Source organism: Achroia grisella, unplaced genomic scaffold, assembly GCF_030625045.1.
Source record: "Achroia grisella isolate CSIRO2021 unplaced genomic scaffold, CSIRO_AGI_Agris_v1 utg1086, whole genome shotgun sequence".
NCBI classification, from domain to species: domain Eukaryota; kingdom Metazoa; phylum Arthropoda; class Insecta; order Lepidoptera; family Pyralidae; genus Achroia; species Achroia grisella.
In genome coordinates, this window is record NW_026712572.1 from 160,838 (window position 1) to 180,378 (window position 19,541).

Genomic DNA, 19,541 nt, shown 5'->3' on the forward strand with positions numbered 1-19,541 from the left:
TCGGACGTAAAGCGGTGTGCTGGACTGCTAGATCACCGAGGTCGTCTACATATAAATACATATATGCGCTTTTTATTTGTAAATGCATAACATACGCAGACCAATACAAACAATTATACTTAAGAATACATATGTAAGTACCGTACGGGGAAACGAACCCACGAGCAATAGAAAGTAAGACGGTGTTCTAAACCGCCAAGAGTAAGACCACCGGGCCCGTCTATCCTTAGACACAACCATTACATAGTATAAAATAAAGTCGCTGTCGGTGTCTGCCCGTCCCTATGTATGCTTAAATTTTACTATGCTACGGATTTTGACGCGGTTTTTTTTTAATAGATAGAATGATTCTAGAGGATGGTTTAGGCATATATATAATATATGTACAGACGGATGAAGCCGGGGCGAGTAGCTAGTATTTAATAATAATACTAATAACACTGGATAATGCACACACCGCATCATATTTCGTTCATTCAAACTTGTGGCGGCGTGGTGGGCAGGGTCGATGTGCTCCCTCAAATGTGGTTGAGTGCAATGATAGCTGGCTCATCCGTCATACTCGTGAACGGGTGCTGCTTGTGGGGACTGGTCTGTTCAGGTTGTGAACACTGATTAAATTTTTTGTTCTTTGCGATAGCATATGCTGGTGGTCACTCTATTCTCCCAATTTTGAATTTTAATGACTGTGTATATTATAAACATGTTCCACTATTATTTGAAAAAATACGAGCTGAGTTTCTTGTCAGTTCTTCTCATCTCGATATCATTCCGAACTGACGGTAGATTTGACATATCATAAGAGTCTGTAATAGATCTACATGAATAAAGATAATTTGAATTTGAATTTGAATTTCTTTTTAGCTTCAGAATATCGTCCACCTATTATTCGACCAATAAAACCAGACCAACAGTAAGAAAACCAAAAATAGGTACCTACATGTAAACAAAACGAAAGTGTTTATGCAAACGGTTATGCGGAATTTGAGTCAGTAGTATACAACCGCAGTTGTTTACCAGCACAATGTCTTCCCCATGATCGCGAGCTGATTTGAACTACAAAGCGTAACGGACCACAAGTATTGCGTAAATTGACGACAAACGACAATGATGTTTCCCCATACGATTGTTTTCGGACACCGGAACGCTATCTATATAGTATACACACTGTGGAAGACATCAGTAACGTTGGAGACAAGATGAGTAACACTATACTGATTGTTGGTATTCTTTTTTTTGTGACGTGCACCACAGCCGACTATGGGAGCGATGGGTAAGATTAGATGGTAAATTATAATAATAACTAGCTGTGCTATTTCTGTAAAGTTTCATCAAAATCCGTTCAGCAGTAATCAGTTTCGCATTTATAATATTAGTAAGATAAACATCCAGGACAATTCAAACAGCACCATCTAGTTTTATTTAGTTTGAAATGAAGCAGAAATAGAATACATGTATTATATATATAAACCTTCCTCTTGGATCGCTCTACCCATTAATAAAAACCATTTCAAAATCCGTTGCGTAGTTTTAAAGATTTAAGCATACATAGGAATGGACAGACAGCGACAGCAACTTTGTTTTATACTATGTAATGATTTAATTAAACTCAATACAAGCACTTTTGAACAATCATATTTTTTGTTCTACCATTGCTACCAGAGTACTATGGCTTCTAAATAGCTAACAGAAATACTTAAATATATTTTTGTGAACTTTTGTAAATACAAACATAATATGAATAGAAAAATGCAAAACAAATTCTTATTTCATGAATACAAATGTTTATATCGTGCGAGAATCGAACTCGCAACCAAGGCGATGTGTTAAACTGTTAGACCACCGAGGCCATCGAGTGATGCTATGTATTTATTACTAGCTGTGCCCGCGACTTCGTGCGTGCGCGTAACAATGTAAGTTTGAAGCTTCTAGGTTTAAAACAGGCGATACTTCCATACAACCCTTCATTTCCCGTTACAACCCCTTATAATCCTTTTCTTTATTTATATTCAATCAATAGCCCAATAAGTTTAAAGCCTCTAGCTCTAAAAATGACGATACTTCTATACAAACTTTCACCTCACCTTTCAACCCTTTTTGCGCATTAAAAAGTAGCCAATGTCTTCTCTTAGGATCTGTAGGTTTTAGGATTTGTGTACCAAATTTCAAATAAATCGGTTCTGTAGTTTGGGCATCAAAGCGACACGGACAGACACAGTTACTTTCTCATTTATTATGTTAGTAAGGAGGAAGAAAATATGTTGCAATGTTATTTCTAACGTCATTTGTATGAACTAATAATATTATCATGTACATTTTTAAATCAATTAAAATAAATATACTAAGAAGAAGGATAGACGTCTCTCTGTCTTATATAAACTAGGCTTTTAACTAGGCCTATGAACTTTATTATTGATAATTAGGTATTTCTTATCATTTATACCTGTAATAATATAAGAACCTAAGATCCAAGAAGACTAAGTTGATAATCGATTTCAGTTTGGATTTCAGAGGTTTTCTGCCTAGCTCCGGATATCAACGAACCGAGGATCAGTTAGCAGAACCTTCAGCAAGAGTCGAGAAGAGTAGAGATGATAGGGACAGCTCGCCGGAGAGAACGCAGAGGTTTGGGATATCAGCATATGGAAGTACTGGTACGCAGGTAAATGTGAATTAAGCGATTGCAACCAATTTTGATATTTGATTTGTTACGGATGACAAGAAATTAAATTAAAAGAGAAATATATAATCATTATTAAAATTAAACCGAAACGAGCTAGAAACTTGGGTGTTGATTTTTTAAATTGTGTTTTTTTTCAGGGTGGTTATGGTGGTTCAGCCCCTGGACTATATGGACCTGTAAAAATTGACTTGGGTGGAGTTTTAGTAGGAACTATATTAGGGTTTGGCGCTGTAATCATCTTGCCCAAGATAATAAATGCATTATCCTATGGATACGGAGGAGGTTATGGGCGAAGTAAGTACCTATTTTTAAAAGTAAAAATTTCGGCCAATAATGTTTATAAATAATTTTAGTAAGTATGTAATGTTACACGATATTTTTATTCGTATAATCAGTGCAATTCCAGACTAACGTCAGATTCGTTTAAAGTTTTTATTGATAATTAATCATTTTTACTAATTGATCGAGTTTATCTTATCATAAGATATACTCAATCAATTAGTAATAATTCTCATTAAGAATTCTCACATCTAGGAATTGAGCACATCTAGGTTTCTATAACTTATCTTACTAATATTATAAATGCGAAAGTTTATGAGTATGGATTGATGGATGAATGAATGTTTGTTACTTTTTGAAACAAAAACTACTGAACGTATTTAGATGAAATATTACAATAATATAGCCTATAATCAGAATAACACATAGTTCTTATATTTCTTTGTAGGTAGTTTGAATCTATAAGAAATATAGGAAATTTATAACATTTATTATATTTTCTATTTCCTCAGGCGTTGAAACAGATGTTGGACAACTAACAGATATGTTAAATAAGTTGGACGATACTCTCAGCAGATACAACATAGATTCCTCTGCCTGCACACAGCGTTTGGCCTGCTCTTACGTACAGCTTGCAAATGAAAACATGATCACTGGTAACGCGACCGATTTCGATGCGCTGCTCTCTTCGTTGTCCAAGTGAGTTTCACTTCATTATCTGCCTTTACATAAATTTAATAAAAGAAATTATAAATTAAAGTAGTGGTAGAAGGGTGAACATTTAGGAGTGTATGTATTTTAATGCCATATTATTAAAAAATAAAAATATGGTCAAAGATTTTTTTTGCGGTGGGCCCTTATTCTTTAGGGGTATAAAAACATAAGAAACTAATGGTCAGAGCATTCGTTTCTTATTTGTTTTTGTAAAATAGGTTGGTATTTCACTACACCATCACTTGGTGGTTGGTATATTCGGTAGGTCTTTTTTATATACTATTCTTAGGTTATTTAAAATAAATGTTTTTCCCTAGCAATTCCCTGGTACGTCGCATGTTGGACGGTACATCAATTTTCGAGGCCATTTCAGCTGGAAAGTCCGTCGACAGCGACTGCCACGCACTCTACCCGAAGTGCAAGCTGGACAAGAAGACGGTGGTAAAAATACTGACGCAACTCGTACCGTAACGTTTATGTTGTAGTTGTACCAATTCAGTTTTGTTTTTGCAATAAATACATATAAAATTTAGTGTTTTATTTATTATTTAAATTTTTTTGTAAATTGTTGTGTAAATTTCAAGTCAATATAGAATTTAAGTTCAAGATACGAGAACATAAGCTATTATCATAATATCAAAATAGGTATCGGATTAGTCCAATTTTCGAGTAGGTGCGGCCAGTATTTCTAATGTAAAAGTAGTAAGTTACTCCTTATTACATCAGGTATCTGCCAAAATAAGTCCCGTCATTTCAGAGATTAGCCGGAACAGACAGATAGACAGTCAGACAAATATTGTAAAAAAATGTTATTTTGATATATGTACCGTATTTATATTCATATGCATGCAGTAAAAAACGGTTATTTCAATATTACATACAGACACTCCAATTTTATTTATATGTATAGATAAGCAATTTTGGATAGTCATATTTCTTTATTCTACTCCTCATTCCGAACGCAATCTCCACAAGAAGAATGAGCAAGAAACTTGCGAGTTACATATAAAAAAAAGTTCAATATTCCATTTTTAAGAATTTTGTGTAATAAAATGAAACCAAATTGTACAAATTTAACAATTTTATTTATTGAATAATGAACCTAATTACAATAGTGACGTGAAACCTATCTATTACATCATTTAACATAGTAATATACTTTCACGACAATTACTCCAGATGGGGTAGTTAGGGACATTTCTGTCACTGTCGATGTCACAAAAATACCCACATATCAATGTAAGGGTAGTATATTGGAATTCCACGTGGTAGGGGGAGAGTTCAATGCCGTCACTTTTTTATACCACGTGGTAAACGGTTAACGTAGCCTATGGACGCTTGAAACACCAGGGGTGTCACGTGCGCGTTACCGACCTTTAAGAAACCTTTTATACCGCCAGTTTGTTATATGTGTTTTCCAACACCGGACAGTCAGTCACAAATATAAATTTACAGTTCTAGGTCCGGCAGATACCAAGAGTTATTTTTTATACTACACATCTGTAGTATTTACTAGTTTTCGCCTATAGATGATTATTAGTTTACTCCTGTACAGTATATAAGTATATCTTTCCCAATGTTAAAAAACGATTTCTAGTACTATGTTTATAATTCTTGAATATGTAAACTCAATTTCATTTATAAACACAAGAATATTACTCAAAAAGTGGGTTTTACAAGGAGCGTAAATTCACAAAATGTAGGTGAGTTTATTACAAATAAAACATATCAATTATATACATTTATTATTAAAAAAACATGACATCAGATGATGTACAGTGGCAAATAAAAATTTGTTCTATAATAATAAAAATAAAGAAACTAAAATGCGTCAACGTCAGTTAATACATTGGTGCGGCGGCCGTGCATAAAATATGGTACTAATTAAATAAATACCAAGAATTACCATTACATTATGCATTGTAATCAAAGTAACTCTAATATATTTACAACAATTTATTTGTGATAAGGCCTATTACACTGTCATATACATAGGATCATATGTATAAACAGTCATAAATGCAAGTAAGGAATTAAAAGATATTTTAGTAGAACATTCTATAACTTAGTACTGTTTTTGTGTATATAGATTGTTTTAGATACGATCCCATATCTATGATAGTATAATAAGTAAACCTCATAGAGTCTAGAAGACTAGACATCATCGCATTTAAATATTGATCGTAATAAATTACCTTGTATACTCATAAGATCATTTCAAAATATCTACATATTATTGTAATAAATGCTTATTGGAAACGTTTGCTGTAACTGCATTATAATTGTAAATATTATAATAATGAAGTCCAGATACCCTATTAAATAATCATCATAATTTTCATGAGGGGCCAACGATTAAATGACGGTTTTGCAGGTAACCACACCTAACTTCTAGTAGTTGCAAGTTCGATTCCTCACACGACGCAAACATATTCACGAGTATGATTGTCGATACTCGCCTGGATGTTTTCTATGTATATTACGTATGTATTAAAAAAAATGTATTTAAGCATTCCTATCAATTGTTCAGTACTCACACACAAGCTCTGATAAGCTTGGGCCTAGTCTGCCTTAAATGGCTATTATGTAAATCATGTTGGCTATTATTAACTTAACAATTCAACTATAAGTATGTTTATATGCGCTAGGTTGAGTTATATAAAATTTGATGATAATAAATTATTCATATTATTTTGAGGTATTAGAAAGAATATGTGTTTACTCTTAAATAATAAAACAACAACAATTACAAACTAAAAATATATATAGATTGATTTATTTTATGAACGGCCTTATACAGACCCGAGCAGATGGCAGAATAACATTTCATTCCATTAATCGATTTAATATATGTATCGATTTCAAATCGCCATACAAATATCGATTTACGATGACTCGTAAGTTTAAAATACCCGAGTTTTTAAGTAAGAATTTTAGAAATAAGTTAGTAATATCGTATACTTCTTGATTTTCCCTGAAAGATTTATCCCATATTTTTTTAAACTAATAAAAACAATATAATAATTCTAAGACTAACATGATATAAAGTTCACCCTGCCGCGGCTGTCTGCATGATCCCGAGTATCTCAAAAACGACTGAACGGATTTTCATGCGTTTTTCACTCATTGGTAGAATAATTTCTGCGGAAGATTTAAGTGCATAAGCCTTCATTGGTTTTGAATAAATTAAATTATTTAATTCGCAGCTCGCACGTGTATTTACACGTGCGAGCTGGTTCGTAGTTAAAAATAAATATAATTGAGCATACTTTAACTTTATGTTACTTAATAAAAAATATTGTTTTATTTCGTTGATCTTCTTTATGATGGCACTAATGTTAAATTAATAAATATTCTAATATCTATAATAGGCTGCTATCTGCTCGAGTTTTAAAAATTTTTTTTATAGTTTCGAGCACATTTTGTAGAGCACAAACGTACATGCTCACAATACACAATCCATGAAAGAATATCACATTTGGATAGTTTAGAAGTATTTTTCTATTATAAAAACATACAACGGCGCCCATCCTAAAATGCTATTCTCTAAATGTCTCTATAGTCCACTAAATATGAGAAAATATCAGTATAACCACTCTAGAATCAATCCAATATTCAAAATATATAAAAATTAGATTTTATCCGTGAATTCCCCTGCACAAACTTTCATCCCTTATATATAGATTATCTTAAAAGATAAAAAATAGCCCATATTCATACTGGCAATACATTCTATTTATATTTACCAAATTTCATTAATACCTGTTCAGTCGTATAGTCACAAAAATGTAACAATAAGGCTGAAAGGTAGGCAGACTTCTCATTTCTAATTTCAACATATCTAAAAATATATCTTTTAGATTTGATATAGACATTCAATCTGGCGGAAATGTAAATTTAATATTCCTAAAATTAGTGAATTTTAGTTACAGAGAAAGGCATTTTAAAATTGGGCTTAATACAATATATTACATACATATAAAAGTACATTTTAACACTTAGTGTCTTGTCACTTTCAATCATATTAAAATATTAACTTGAAAAGAAAGAGAGAAAACATTTTAAATGCTAAAATACATTCATTAGACGTTTCACGTATCTATGAATAAGATACACTTTATTAAAATCAATGTCTTGTGAACATATTATATATATCATAATAAAATACATATTTGATATTTGTGTAACTTGCCTATTCCAATAATGGATATGTGAAAATTTATAAAAATAAAATATGACATAGCGAATATCGTTAGCTTGTGCCAACTCAACGAAAATTTCAGTCTACTGACTAAAAATGTGTTTTTGTTTCTATCCGTTATCTATTTGCTAACAAAATGTTTTGTATTCATAGTATATTGTCTGGTACAAATTCTCCGTTTAAAACACTATAATTTATTGAGGTAGACCTAAAAAGACGTCTAGTCATATTATGGATACCTCATCTATTGATGAGAAAGGCAATAAGCCTCAAAGCAGCTTGATTTGCTGTCTTTCGACAGAAGAACAATATCCAGGGTATATAGGTGTGAAACATTAGTTCTCCTAAATGACAACGTATTAGCAGTATGTGATGTTCATGGTATGTTTTATAGCATAGGGGACAAACCTGCTTGCGACTCACCGGACAGTCAGTGATTACAGCCGACCATGAGCATCCGCAACACCAGGGTAATGGCAAGTGCATCGCCGGCCTTTTAAGTAATAAGCTCTTTCCTTTAGATTTTAATATTATAAATTTAAATCATTGTACTATTCACACACAGCTTTCTCCCACCCACACTCACATCGGTCCTCTAGTGTTAGTTTCGATATATAAATTTAGAGTACTTATTTGAATAATTTGTAATATCCCGCGATATTGATGGCGCCACTGTCGTTTCCCCACCAATACGCATAGGGTATAAAGATGGGAAGGAGAAAGAGAGCGGTACCTCCTCCGATTGATCCTCCGTCCAATTCAAACACGGATCGAAATTACAACAACCTGAACCGAGGTTCGAACTCCTAGCGGTGCCCTCAGACTAAAGTCGTATTCGTCAGGTGGGAGTTGGCCTTCAGCCGCTCCATTAATTTTTTCGCGGGTTTGGAGTGCCATCTGCACTCGTCCCCGTCCGATGAAGCAGCATTAGAGTAGTAAAAAAAAAAAAGAGCGGCCTTTTCTGTCCGAGGCAGCCGAGACAACTGGACGTGGCTACACGTAACTATCGTGGAGCGTAATTTTGAAGACAAATAAAAATCAAGTACCGCTGCATTGACGTATCATTTCTAAAACTTCCCAATACTAGAGACTACGGTATGGAGATTTTCATTTGATATTAGTGCTATTATGTAAATAGGCGACGTTACCCCTGACCGTCAGGTGACAGTCTTGTTTATTGTTTCAATTAAAAAAAAAAAAATTGAGCCAATCAGCCATGGTCGATGGAAGACTAAAACATATTCTAACATTCGTCAACAATGAAAATATGAGCAATATTTTGATGAACTTTCAAAGTTCTTTTCACAACGTTATTTTAATAAGCACTTCTAATATTAACAATACAATGCGTATTGTTGAACTCCATTGTATTAAATATTTATTCTTAAATTGGATAATGCAATTAATTACATTTGTATTATTGTAAATAATGAAATAATATGTACAAGAAATATGAAGTTGCATTGTTCTGTTAATAAACTGCGTCCATAATTTAATTTAAAAAATTCGATTATTTACAGTATGCGCTTAAAGGTGGGTTTGAATCTGTATTATATACAGTGACAATAGTTAGTGGCTGTTTCGTATATTAATTTATCAACATTTCATATAGATTTTTTGCAATAACTTCTTATATTGTGTCGAAATTCAGTATTCGTCGAAACATTGATATTGTTGATTTCTAACATCGATCATCCCAGCTTGTAGAAACTGGACAGATACAGTTAAATCGCTAAAATATAATGTTTGACATTTTCATGAATAAAAGGATAACTATGACATTTATGTATAATACACGTAGTATAGTAATACGGCTTTCATAATTTGTACTGTACACGAGCCGCGGTGATATATATATGTAGTTATATACACATACATACAGCCTGGGCGTAGTCAAGTAATTAATATAAACTAAAAAAGGCAATGATTAAATCATGAGGAATTATCCCAATATAATTGACAGTATAGTAATTTTGGGAATTTTGGGAGTTACTTTTCGAAATTTACTGAAGAGTTTCTTTGGTATTTCACTGCAGAGTTACATTTTAAAATTTACTTAGAGCCTTCCAATGGGAAATTTACTAATTTGGGAACACTATAGTTTGAATTCGGAGAGACAAATTTCTTATCATTCCATGGCTTTATGGATTTCCGTGCAGTAGCCGGGTCCATCGTGTGGCAGTGAGAGAAACTCCGAGCGGTTCCCGGGACTTGTGACCCGGGCGTAGGTTTAAGGGGCCCCTTGACGACATACGTCAACACTCACCTTCACTGCTCGTATCTCTCCCTGTCCAGAATTTGGTAGGAGCCTACTAGTGCAGTTTTAGATACAAGTTCTAATATAGAACTTACTGCAGTTCTAGATAGGGCAAAATCTTTTAGAAGATTATAGAGATTTCGCTGGTATACCTCTCGTTCCCGCTCGTACCTTCGACCGCGTATAATTTGAAGTATCTATGCTGTATCAATTTTGTATACCCTTACAGAACGGATATACAAAATCGAATGTGACGCTAATGGATGAAACTTTCAATAATTAAACACTAGTATTTTATATAGATGGCAGCACAATAGCTCGAGATCGCAAGTAGTAACTGCAAACGACACTGTGGCAGTAAGCGAGTGGTGAAACTATTACATTACAAATCCTGTGGGTATAAAATTGTATATTTTCCTTACAAGTATTCGTGAAATGTATTACTTCATACCTTTTTCATTAAAGATATGGATAAGTGTAAATTTGTTCGATCATTGACATAGGAAATTGAAGAATGAGTTCGCATATGCCATTGGCTTGACATCAGGATGTGGCTGTAACAAAATAAATAATTAAATAAATATATTATTCACACCAGCTACGACTTGACGTCTCGGTGGTCTAGCGGTTTACCACACCGCCTTACTTCCGATGATCGCGGGTTCGATTCCACGCACGGTACAAACATTTCTATTTATGAGTATTACTGTTTGTATCGATTTGGGTGTTTTCTACGTATAATATGTATGTATTTACAAAAAAACCATATAACTATGTATTTGTATCAGTTATCTAGTACCCATAACACAAGCTTTAGCTAGCTAACAATTCACTCAGGGTCATCTAGACCTAAGTTAGGGTCTAGATGGCGCTGTGTGAATTGTTCCGAGTTTTTTTTATTATTATTATTGTTGTTGTATCAATATTTTAAAAAATATTGACATTGACGTTTTGTTATCATTTAAATATCGTGTAATATAATGGTAGTGTCACACACACTACCATTATATTACACGACTGATGACGTTTTATTTATAGATTTAAAGTATACATTATGTATAATTTAAAAAATAATAATAGGGTACTGCAATCCTTCTCTATATAAACTATAACAGTCTTATTACAAAAAATCTGTTAAAACTCGGACGAAACGTGGTCTAAATGGTCGTGGTTTAAACCATTCCTAAAGTTAATACTTGGAATAAACCTAACATTATTACGAATCCAGATCTAACAGAGGACTACTTAGTACTACAGTTAAATCGTTCATTATGTATTCCATACAGAAATCAGTCACTCATGTCTGTTACGTTCCGTTTTACCAGAAATATGAAAAGATAAAAAATAATATTACTTCAAATAAAAATGTATAAACTAAAAATAAATTTATTTCTATTTATCTATGTCTTCATTATAACTATTTCATTAATATATTATATTTGTTAATGTACTATTAGGCTGAAAATCAGTTTTAAATTACAAGTAGGAGTCCTATACGGAGAAAAGGAACGGCGGGATATTTTTATTGGATCGATTCGAATAGTGACTATTTCAAAGTCAAATGAGTGAAAAATTAACAAATAACGTCTTTTATATATTTTTATTATCGTAAAATTAGCTTTAAATATTTTTAGTTAATATATTTTTAATTTAGTTAAAATATTTTTCGAAAAACAACAATTTACAATACAATTTTTAAAATGGAGTTTGACTTTTTGCATTTAGACCACTGTTAAACTAGGGGCATCGCAGGTCTAACTTTAGACCATAGACGAATCACGATTTAGAGATAAACTTCATTTTGTAATAAGGAATACATTGGTGAATGGTTTATTACTAGTGCTAAACCAGGTTTATCTTTTTGTAATAAGGCCGTAAGTGTGCAAAATTTCATAATTTGCGTAATTTTCGTAAAAAGGTATATACAAAATTTTTGTTTCACGTATTAAGATATATAAAAAAATGAATACATACCACTGCTTCGTAGGATGTGAATTTAGGTGTAAGATCTTTGCCAGTCATTGTGATAAAAGCACCAAGGTTACCCATTGTATCACTGTCAACAATAAATAAAGAGAGTTATATACAACTTGGCTAGGCGAACTTAGCACTAAATCTCGGATTAGTTTGGTTTTTTATCATGTTTATAGTCGAAATAAAAATAGACTCAGTTTGTTGGTTGTAACAACATGCCGTTACGACTGGGTTCAAAGTCCAGACACGTCACAGATATGTATTTAGAGCATTATTTTATAAATGTATGATTATGCAATGGCACACTAGCCTGTGCTGACGGTTTTCGCTGGTGGGGCACCAGTGGAGGATGATGAGAGAAATATGAGGTAAGGTTAACCAGGGATTTAGCATGATGGTAACCACGGATGGATGTCAACCTGACATGGTACATTGCCAGTAATGGGGTTCTTAATCCACATTACAGACAATCCCCTATCCCCTTTTGTCGGAATTGTTTTTTCTTATTTTAATCGACGATAATGGAATTGTGTTGCGATAACAGTTTACGCTGGTGGGGCACCAGTGGAGGATGATAAAATGAGCATGAAGTGAAGTCAGTCAGTCAGGTCAGGCTAACTAGCATCAACATTATCATCCATAAAAAATACAACGTACAGTGGCTCAGTTGATTTTCATATCTGAGCCACGCCATTTATCGCTATATCCTTCATTAGAGAATCAGGCAGAAATATAAATTGTCAATTTTATTTATATTAATCTGAATTTGAACTCACGACCTGTCGGGCGTAATTCTTGAATACTGACCAGTAATTAGGCGCAGAGAACACGGTGATACACTTGCCGTCATGTGCCACCTCGTAGCCGTCATTCTTGACTTCGTGACTGCGGATCACGTACTCCAAGCCGTTGTGTTGCAAGAACCTCTCGGTTACGTCTGGTCCGAACTGGCAACCCACGCCGCGCTTCGACGGCGACCGCCCCAGCATCGGTTGTGGGTCGGACCATAGTAATTCACACATTATGCCTGCAAATTGATTAAAAGGATGTCAGTATTAATACAATAGTCCACATATTTCGCCATTGTTTTGGCATGCAAAATTTTAGTAATCTATTGAATAATACATTTTTAAATCAATTAATTTTTTATTAACTTGAAATAATTACATTATACTACAAAATTAAGTGTCAATCAATATTTATATACTATATATCAATAACTCCTAACTTATTTGTATAAAAACAATTGTCAATTAGCCAATTTTGGAATTAGTATTTAAAACATCATGGTCAAATCTTCAAAGTGCCAGGGGATTAAATATTCGTGAAACAATAGTTACATTTACCACCGAGGTCGTCAATGAAGTTTCTTGCTCCATAGTCCGCCATTTTTTATGATAATTAATTATTTAAAAAGCACGCACAATGGAATAATGCGGGAATGCAAGAGCTGGCGGCACGCGCGGTCTTTCTTGTTCTTTGTCAACATTTAAATGCACATTCTTTCCTGCGTGAAAGCCTATTCGCATCTGAAGGAGCATACGTGTAAAGACATCTAATAATAATTGAACCATACCATCTTCAGGAGGTTGCGTATTTCTGTTCACTTTTCTGATATCGTCCAGCGTGACGTCATCCTTGGAGAACAGTCCACCATGCATCACCAACACTTTATTATTTATACAATGCGCTAGAGGTAGCCAGTTGTAGACCTCCGTGAAGAGGTCCGCCATATGAGCGGTGTACTTGGAAGTCACTTCGCCTCGGAAGCCGTAAGCGCGGTTCATGTCCAACGTTTCGTGGTTACCTGGCGTAATAAATTTATTGATGTTCAATTTATTGGAATTCTAGGGAATACCACGTACCTATTTTTTACCCAACATAAAATATAGGTACGTTTTCATTTTCCTTATACCTCGAGTAGGTACCTACTTACAGAGACGCCTATTTCTGCCGCTAATCGTGATACTTTATAAACTATGTTTTTGATTTATCGATGAGATGTGTTAGTGGAATTACATAAGTGAAATGAATATGCATTCAGTGTATATCGGGCCTAATAAGACGACGTTATAACCGTGTTACCGGTTGCCCACTGCAATCAGGTTAGCTTGTTGGTCATTCCATCGCTAATTTACGTCACATGAATTTCATAAACTCCCCCCCCCTCCCCTCCCCTCGTCACAGCTGATCTCCCGTATCGAAGATTTTCGCTCCATAGAGGACATAACATATTTACAATTTTACATATATTTAAATTAAAAATCAAAAGTATTATTTAATTAATTCATTATTTTAAATAATTAAAATTGTAATTGTGACATAATTATCTGTTGACATTAATATTGACATGTTATTGTGTAACGAACTATGTTATACATTTGTAAATAAAAAATAATTTTATTTTTGTCCATATTTTATTTTGGCTAGGCTTCCAAACTAAATCCAAACTATTCATTGCTTTATAATGCCTCGGGTTTTCTGGGTTAAATATGATGTGTGTGTGATGTCGTGGAATTGAGATTTCTAATTTGATAATATATTCTCACAACATTATGAAAAGATTCACGACATTATGATTCCTTCCAACCCTTGTCACACTGTGATACACTTCATCGAACTCCTTTAAAGTGTTATGTAATTTATAGATAATAATGATTACATAAAAAAATATATGACACTCACCTCTTGACATAAAAAAGTGGTTAGGAAATAGTAGCTTGAAACTAAACAATGTGAATATACATTCTACACTGAATGAGCCTCGGTCTACGAAGTCACCGTTAAACAGGTACGGGTTCTTCTCTGACGGCAGTCCGTTCAATTGGAATATGTTCATCAGGTCGTAGAACTGTCCGTGAATATCTCCACAGACTGTGAACTTCTCATCATCTGGCACTTTGATGTCAACGAGAGAACACTGTTTTTGTAAATACGCTTTAACGTCGATTAAGATCTGACAACAAAAAAAAGCGTATAAGTAAATGTTATACAAATATAGAATTCTCATGTTAGTTACCATACTCCTCCTAAACGGCTTGGCCGTTTTGTATTAAATTTTATATGTATATTCAGTAAGTCTGAGAATTGGCTACTATTTTTCGTACCCCTAAGAGATAATGGTGGGCCGCTACTAACATTTCTTTTAATTTTTTGACCCGATATAGTTTTTAATGTCACATTATAAAAAAATAAAAATTTTGTGCAAAAAATTTTTACTCTACCATTAACCCCTATTTTTGAATAGCGATTTTAATTTATATGGCAAAACAACGTTGGTGGGGTCAGGTAGTGTTATATAAATATCGGCAAATGGGGAGAGAAGAGATTGTTAGTGTAATGGGGACTGGCCACGATTTGGCGTAAAAATAAATGGCGTCACGAGCACAAATATATGCTATCTTTTGTCACAAAAATCTGGGGGAGTTGGAGCTTCCAGATTATTTTTTTAGAAATCATGGTCTAAGTTTGTGTGATGAATCAAGAATAACAGTCATTCTTATAACTACAAGAAACAGTTTATATATATAAAATACCTTATAAGCATATTTCTTGTGTAGTTTCTTTTGTTGTTTATAATGTTCCATGAGTTCAGTAACAAACTTCAAAGTTACTTTACCATCCTCCAGGGATGGTCCCTCATACTCGTCTTCAATGGCTGTGAGTAGAGAAATAATATTTTAGACACCTTTAATAAGATTAGATACACTTGTACATCATCATCATTACATAGTATAAAATAAAGTTGCTGTCGCTGTCTGTCCCTATGTATGTTTAAATCTTACTAAAGACTGACTGAAGTAGCAATCATAAAAAAACAATCGAATTGAAAACCTCCACTTTGAAGTAGGTTAATAATAATATATTCTATAATAATAAAATTCAAAACTAATATATTAATAGTAATTCATTAGATTACTATAAATATAATAACATATATAAATGTAATGGTTTATCTTCAGATATAAAAATCACACCTAAGATAGAATGATAAGAGCATTTATCTACTTAATAAGGCAACAACCTTATTATCAACAGAGCAGAATTTAAATTAGGTCAGCAATGAACACATTATACAAACATATGGATAATAAAACACATTTATTTTTACATTATTAAATTGAGTGTCTATTATGTTTATAAAAAAAATGTATTCACATCAGTTGCCTAGTAGCCATAGTACAAGCTCTGCTTAGGAGTAGATCTCTAGGAGTTGATAGATGGTGCAGTGTGATATGACCTGAGTAGTTGGTTTATAATAAAAACTATTTAAAATTTGGCACCGTCATTATACGTAAAATTAAAAAAATCACGAATACCATGAGCAATATTTTTTTTTTTTTTTATCAAAGCTCAAAAGTGTTTTAAACATAAATTAGTATGTACTAATTGGGAAGTAACATTTACTTAGTGAATTAAATGTTGTGACAATACTTGCTGTTAATAAGTAATTCTTAGTCGTAATTTTATTTAGTTGTAATATGTTTATATTAACTACCCGCCCCGGCTTCGCATGAATACTGTATTATACATATAAACATTCTTCATGAATCACTGTTGAATATTTTAAAAGATGTAAGCGATCATACTTACTTACTTTTAGCAAAGATTTAGATTACTTAATTTTAGCAAAGAAGAAATAGCGATATTTTTATAATAATTTAACAACTATTATAATATAATAATTAAATTTATTTATGTTAAGTATACTATATAATTCATTTTGTAAATTTTAGATGAGTAAAATTACAGAAAATAATAAAGAAAATATTATATCTATGATATTGTTATTAAAGTATTATATAAATGATTTATCACTTACTCATAACATCTAAATTAATGGAGTCTGCTAAATTGACTTCTTTCTTATCCACAGAGATGGCTTTTTCGAATGCAATTTTTTTTACAATTTTGTTGCATTCATTAAATTTTACCTTTGCATCTTGATCATTTGGCCTAACTTTGGTTACCTGAAACACATAATATATACATATATGTATAATATTCATATTGTATTAGCAATTAATCACTACTTTTCCTGCATTTCTTTACATAAAAGATAGCCAATATCAATATACCTTTACTTAAAATTTGTTCAATAGTGAAAAAGAAATGGTCATACTTTCTCATTTATAATATTACTATATAGACTTTATAAAAAAAAGCCTCATAGATTATTAAATACATGAAATTGATTTTCATCTACAGGATTGCAAAGGGTAAGGCCAAGACTAAACACAGGTATAAATAAAACTGAACCATATTCACAAAGAAGTAAAGTAGAAATTAGAAAGAAATATTGAATGTTTTATACCACAATTAGTGCTAGTTGGTGGTTTGTATTCACATTTTTCGACTTAAAAATGTAAAGTTACAATAATTATTTAATAGTGCAACATTCTAGCTCATTTTTCTTATGATGAGAGTGCTTTCGGAATAAACGGTGGATTTAAAAAAAAAAAACTATAACTATTCAATAGTGCTGTTAACTAAGTTTATTTGAATAAAAGATTTTCTATTTAATTCTATTTTTATTTTACAAATAATGCAATTATGTAGTACTTATGTATGACCATTTAAAAAAAATATTTTATAGGATTTGGAAGAGCAAACAAGACGATAGTTCAAGGAATATGAATATTATATACATTATAAAAAAAAATGGATGGATCTAAAGTATAATGCACAGAAAATACAAAATCATAACACAATTATACAAATATATTCTACATAAATTTTGAAATGATACTAATGGTACCGAACTCATAAGGAAAATAAATAACATTTTACCTATATGATTTGTAGATATATGTAATATGCACCATATTTACACAACCATTTTTTGTTATATTATTATAATTGTCCAAGTAGTAGTCATATCATTTAATAAGTTTCTAATTTTACTATCTGAATTGGAACTTTTTATAGTGTTTTACTATTTCTATCTACTAATCTATAGTAATAGAAATAATCTTTATTCAAATACACTTAATACAAGCACTTTTAAATTGTCATATTTTTTTATTCTACCACTCCTTCAGATTGCATTGCATTCTTTTTGTGATGAGCCCATCACAATGATGAGCACGAAACTTGTGTGCTGCTCTTTTGAGTAAAGTTAGAAAATTATTTTAAATAAATAAATCAAATCAAATCAAATCCTCCTTTGTTAACATTAGTTGTCATTAATATACTTACAAATGTATTTAAGTGCAATAAAAAATATTTATAAATAAACAGTAACAAGAAAGAGGCATGCGATAATCAGCATACAAGTGATTCTTAGTGAAATCAGGTAATATTGTGTGATTATGCAATTAGCTGTATAATTTCATCAACCATCTTTATGTCTCTATCAGTTTGGTTCAATTTTTTTATACATCCATCGTCATAAATAATTGGTTAGATTTTGTGACATCAGTATATAACTGTTATAGATTCTACAAATACAATATACAACTGTTAACATAATAACAACATAATAGCAGTACATTAGGTACAGGCGGTATATCCTTCTATCAAATAAAACACCTAAATCTTTGGGAATATTAAAAGATAAGGCCACACAAATTATTATGTATTACTTAAGTAAATACATGGTCAATTACCACTATCTGTCCATTGAAGCATGCAGCTCCTTTGGCATTCTCAATAAAATAAATATATAATAATACTTACATATTCAAAATCCTTAAGTGCTAGTTTATATTTTCCTAGAAACATATGAGCCGCCGCCCGTCTGTAATAGGCCTTAGTATAAGCCCTATCCAACTCTATCGCTTTCGACGCGTCGCTCAAGGCATACCCAAAGTTTTCCAATCGCAGATTCGCTATACTCCTATTTGCGAAAAAAACCGCATTTTTCGAGTTCTTCTCTATTGCTTTCGTATATAATTCAATAGCAGAGTTGTAGTTCTGTTCTGAAATTTTGAGGTTATGTCAGTGAATATAAAATTATTACGGTTGTGATCGATATTACAATTCGACACATATCACTGACCCCGACGACACTAATAGCCCCAATACCGATAAAATTAACATATTAATATACTTACTTTTAAAAAATTCATTGGCTTCATTTTTCAATTTTTCCGCAGCCTCTATGTCTTCTTGTGACACAGGACCAGTGATTTCCGCGTTATTAGACATTGTTACGAGTTATTGTATTCGATAAAATAAAGCGTGACAAATTGAAGTATGGCCCTAATTATAAAAAATGTAATATTCTTACATCCATTAAAATGCTATTGAGAATTCATGAAAAATGAATTGATGACTGATGATAGTTGAATGAATGAAAGTTGAATTAATGAGTGGTGGTTTTTCTGTATGAATGACTGAAATGAAGTTCGTTTAATATGTTGCCAATATCAAAAATATATAAACGTGATGTAGATATCAATGTTAATCGGTAAATCGAGTGACTGTTAACT

At 32.3% G+C, this 19,541-nt stretch overlaps 2 protein-coding genes across 2 annotated transcripts; one reads left to right on the top strand and one right to left on the bottom strand.

Annotated features, from left to right (window-relative positions):
- The first annotated feature begins 1,199 nt into the window (after positions 1-1,199).
- Positions 1,200-4,147, top strand: LOC131843807 (uncharacterized). The gene is made up of 5 exons (XM_059192562.1): positions 1,200-1,273; positions 2,500-2,662; positions 2,821-2,977; positions 3,475-3,661; positions 3,994-4,147. The coding sequence occupies exons 1-5, from the start codon at positions 1,200-1,202 to the stop codon at positions 4,145-4,147; spliced, it is 735 nt and encodes a 244-aa protein (XP_059048545.1).
- Positions 4,148-10,002: 5,855 nt separating this feature from the next.
- LOC131843185 (serine/threonine-protein phosphatase 5) lies at positions 10,003-19,371 on the bottom strand. The gene is made up of 9 exons (XM_059191804.1): positions 19,164-19,371; positions 18,787-19,028; positions 16,931-17,078; positions 15,645-15,766; positions 14,794-15,064; positions 13,685-13,915; positions 12,916-13,135; positions 12,109-12,190; positions 10,003-10,688 (listed from the first exon to the last, which is right to left on the bottom strand). The coding sequence occupies exons 1-9, from the start codon at positions 19,255-19,257 to the stop codon at positions 10,626-10,628; spliced, it is 1,473 nt and encodes a 490-aa protein (XP_059047787.1). The 5' UTR covers positions 19,258-19,371; the 3' UTR covers positions 10,003-10,625.
- Positions 19,372-19,541: the final 170 nt, after the last annotated feature.

Coding starts and splice junctions, on each gene's coding strand:
- LOC131843185 (XM_059191804.1), bottom strand. CDS start 19,257: ATGTCTAATAACGCGGAAATCACTGGTCCTGTGTCACAAGAAGACATA. Junction 15,767..16,930: donor CATTAATTTAGATGTTATGA/GTAAGTGATAAA, acceptor CTCTACTCACAG/CCATTGAAGACGAGTATGAG. Junction 12,191..12,915: donor TTCTCTGCGCCTAATTACTG/GTCAGTATTCAA, acceptor TATTGTTGACAG/TGATACAATGGGTAACCTTG.
- LOC131843807 (XM_059192562.1), top strand. CDS start 1,200: ATGAGTAACACTATACTGATTGTTGGTATTCTTTTTTTTGTGACGTGC. Junction 1,274..2,499: donor GCCGACTATGGGAGCGATGG/GTAAGATTAGAT, acceptor AATCGATTTCAG/TTTGGATTTCAGAGGTTTTC. Junction 2,978..3,474: donor CGGAGGAGGTTATGGGCGAA/GTAAGTACCTAT, acceptor CTATTTCCTCAG/GCGTTGAAACAGATGTTGGA.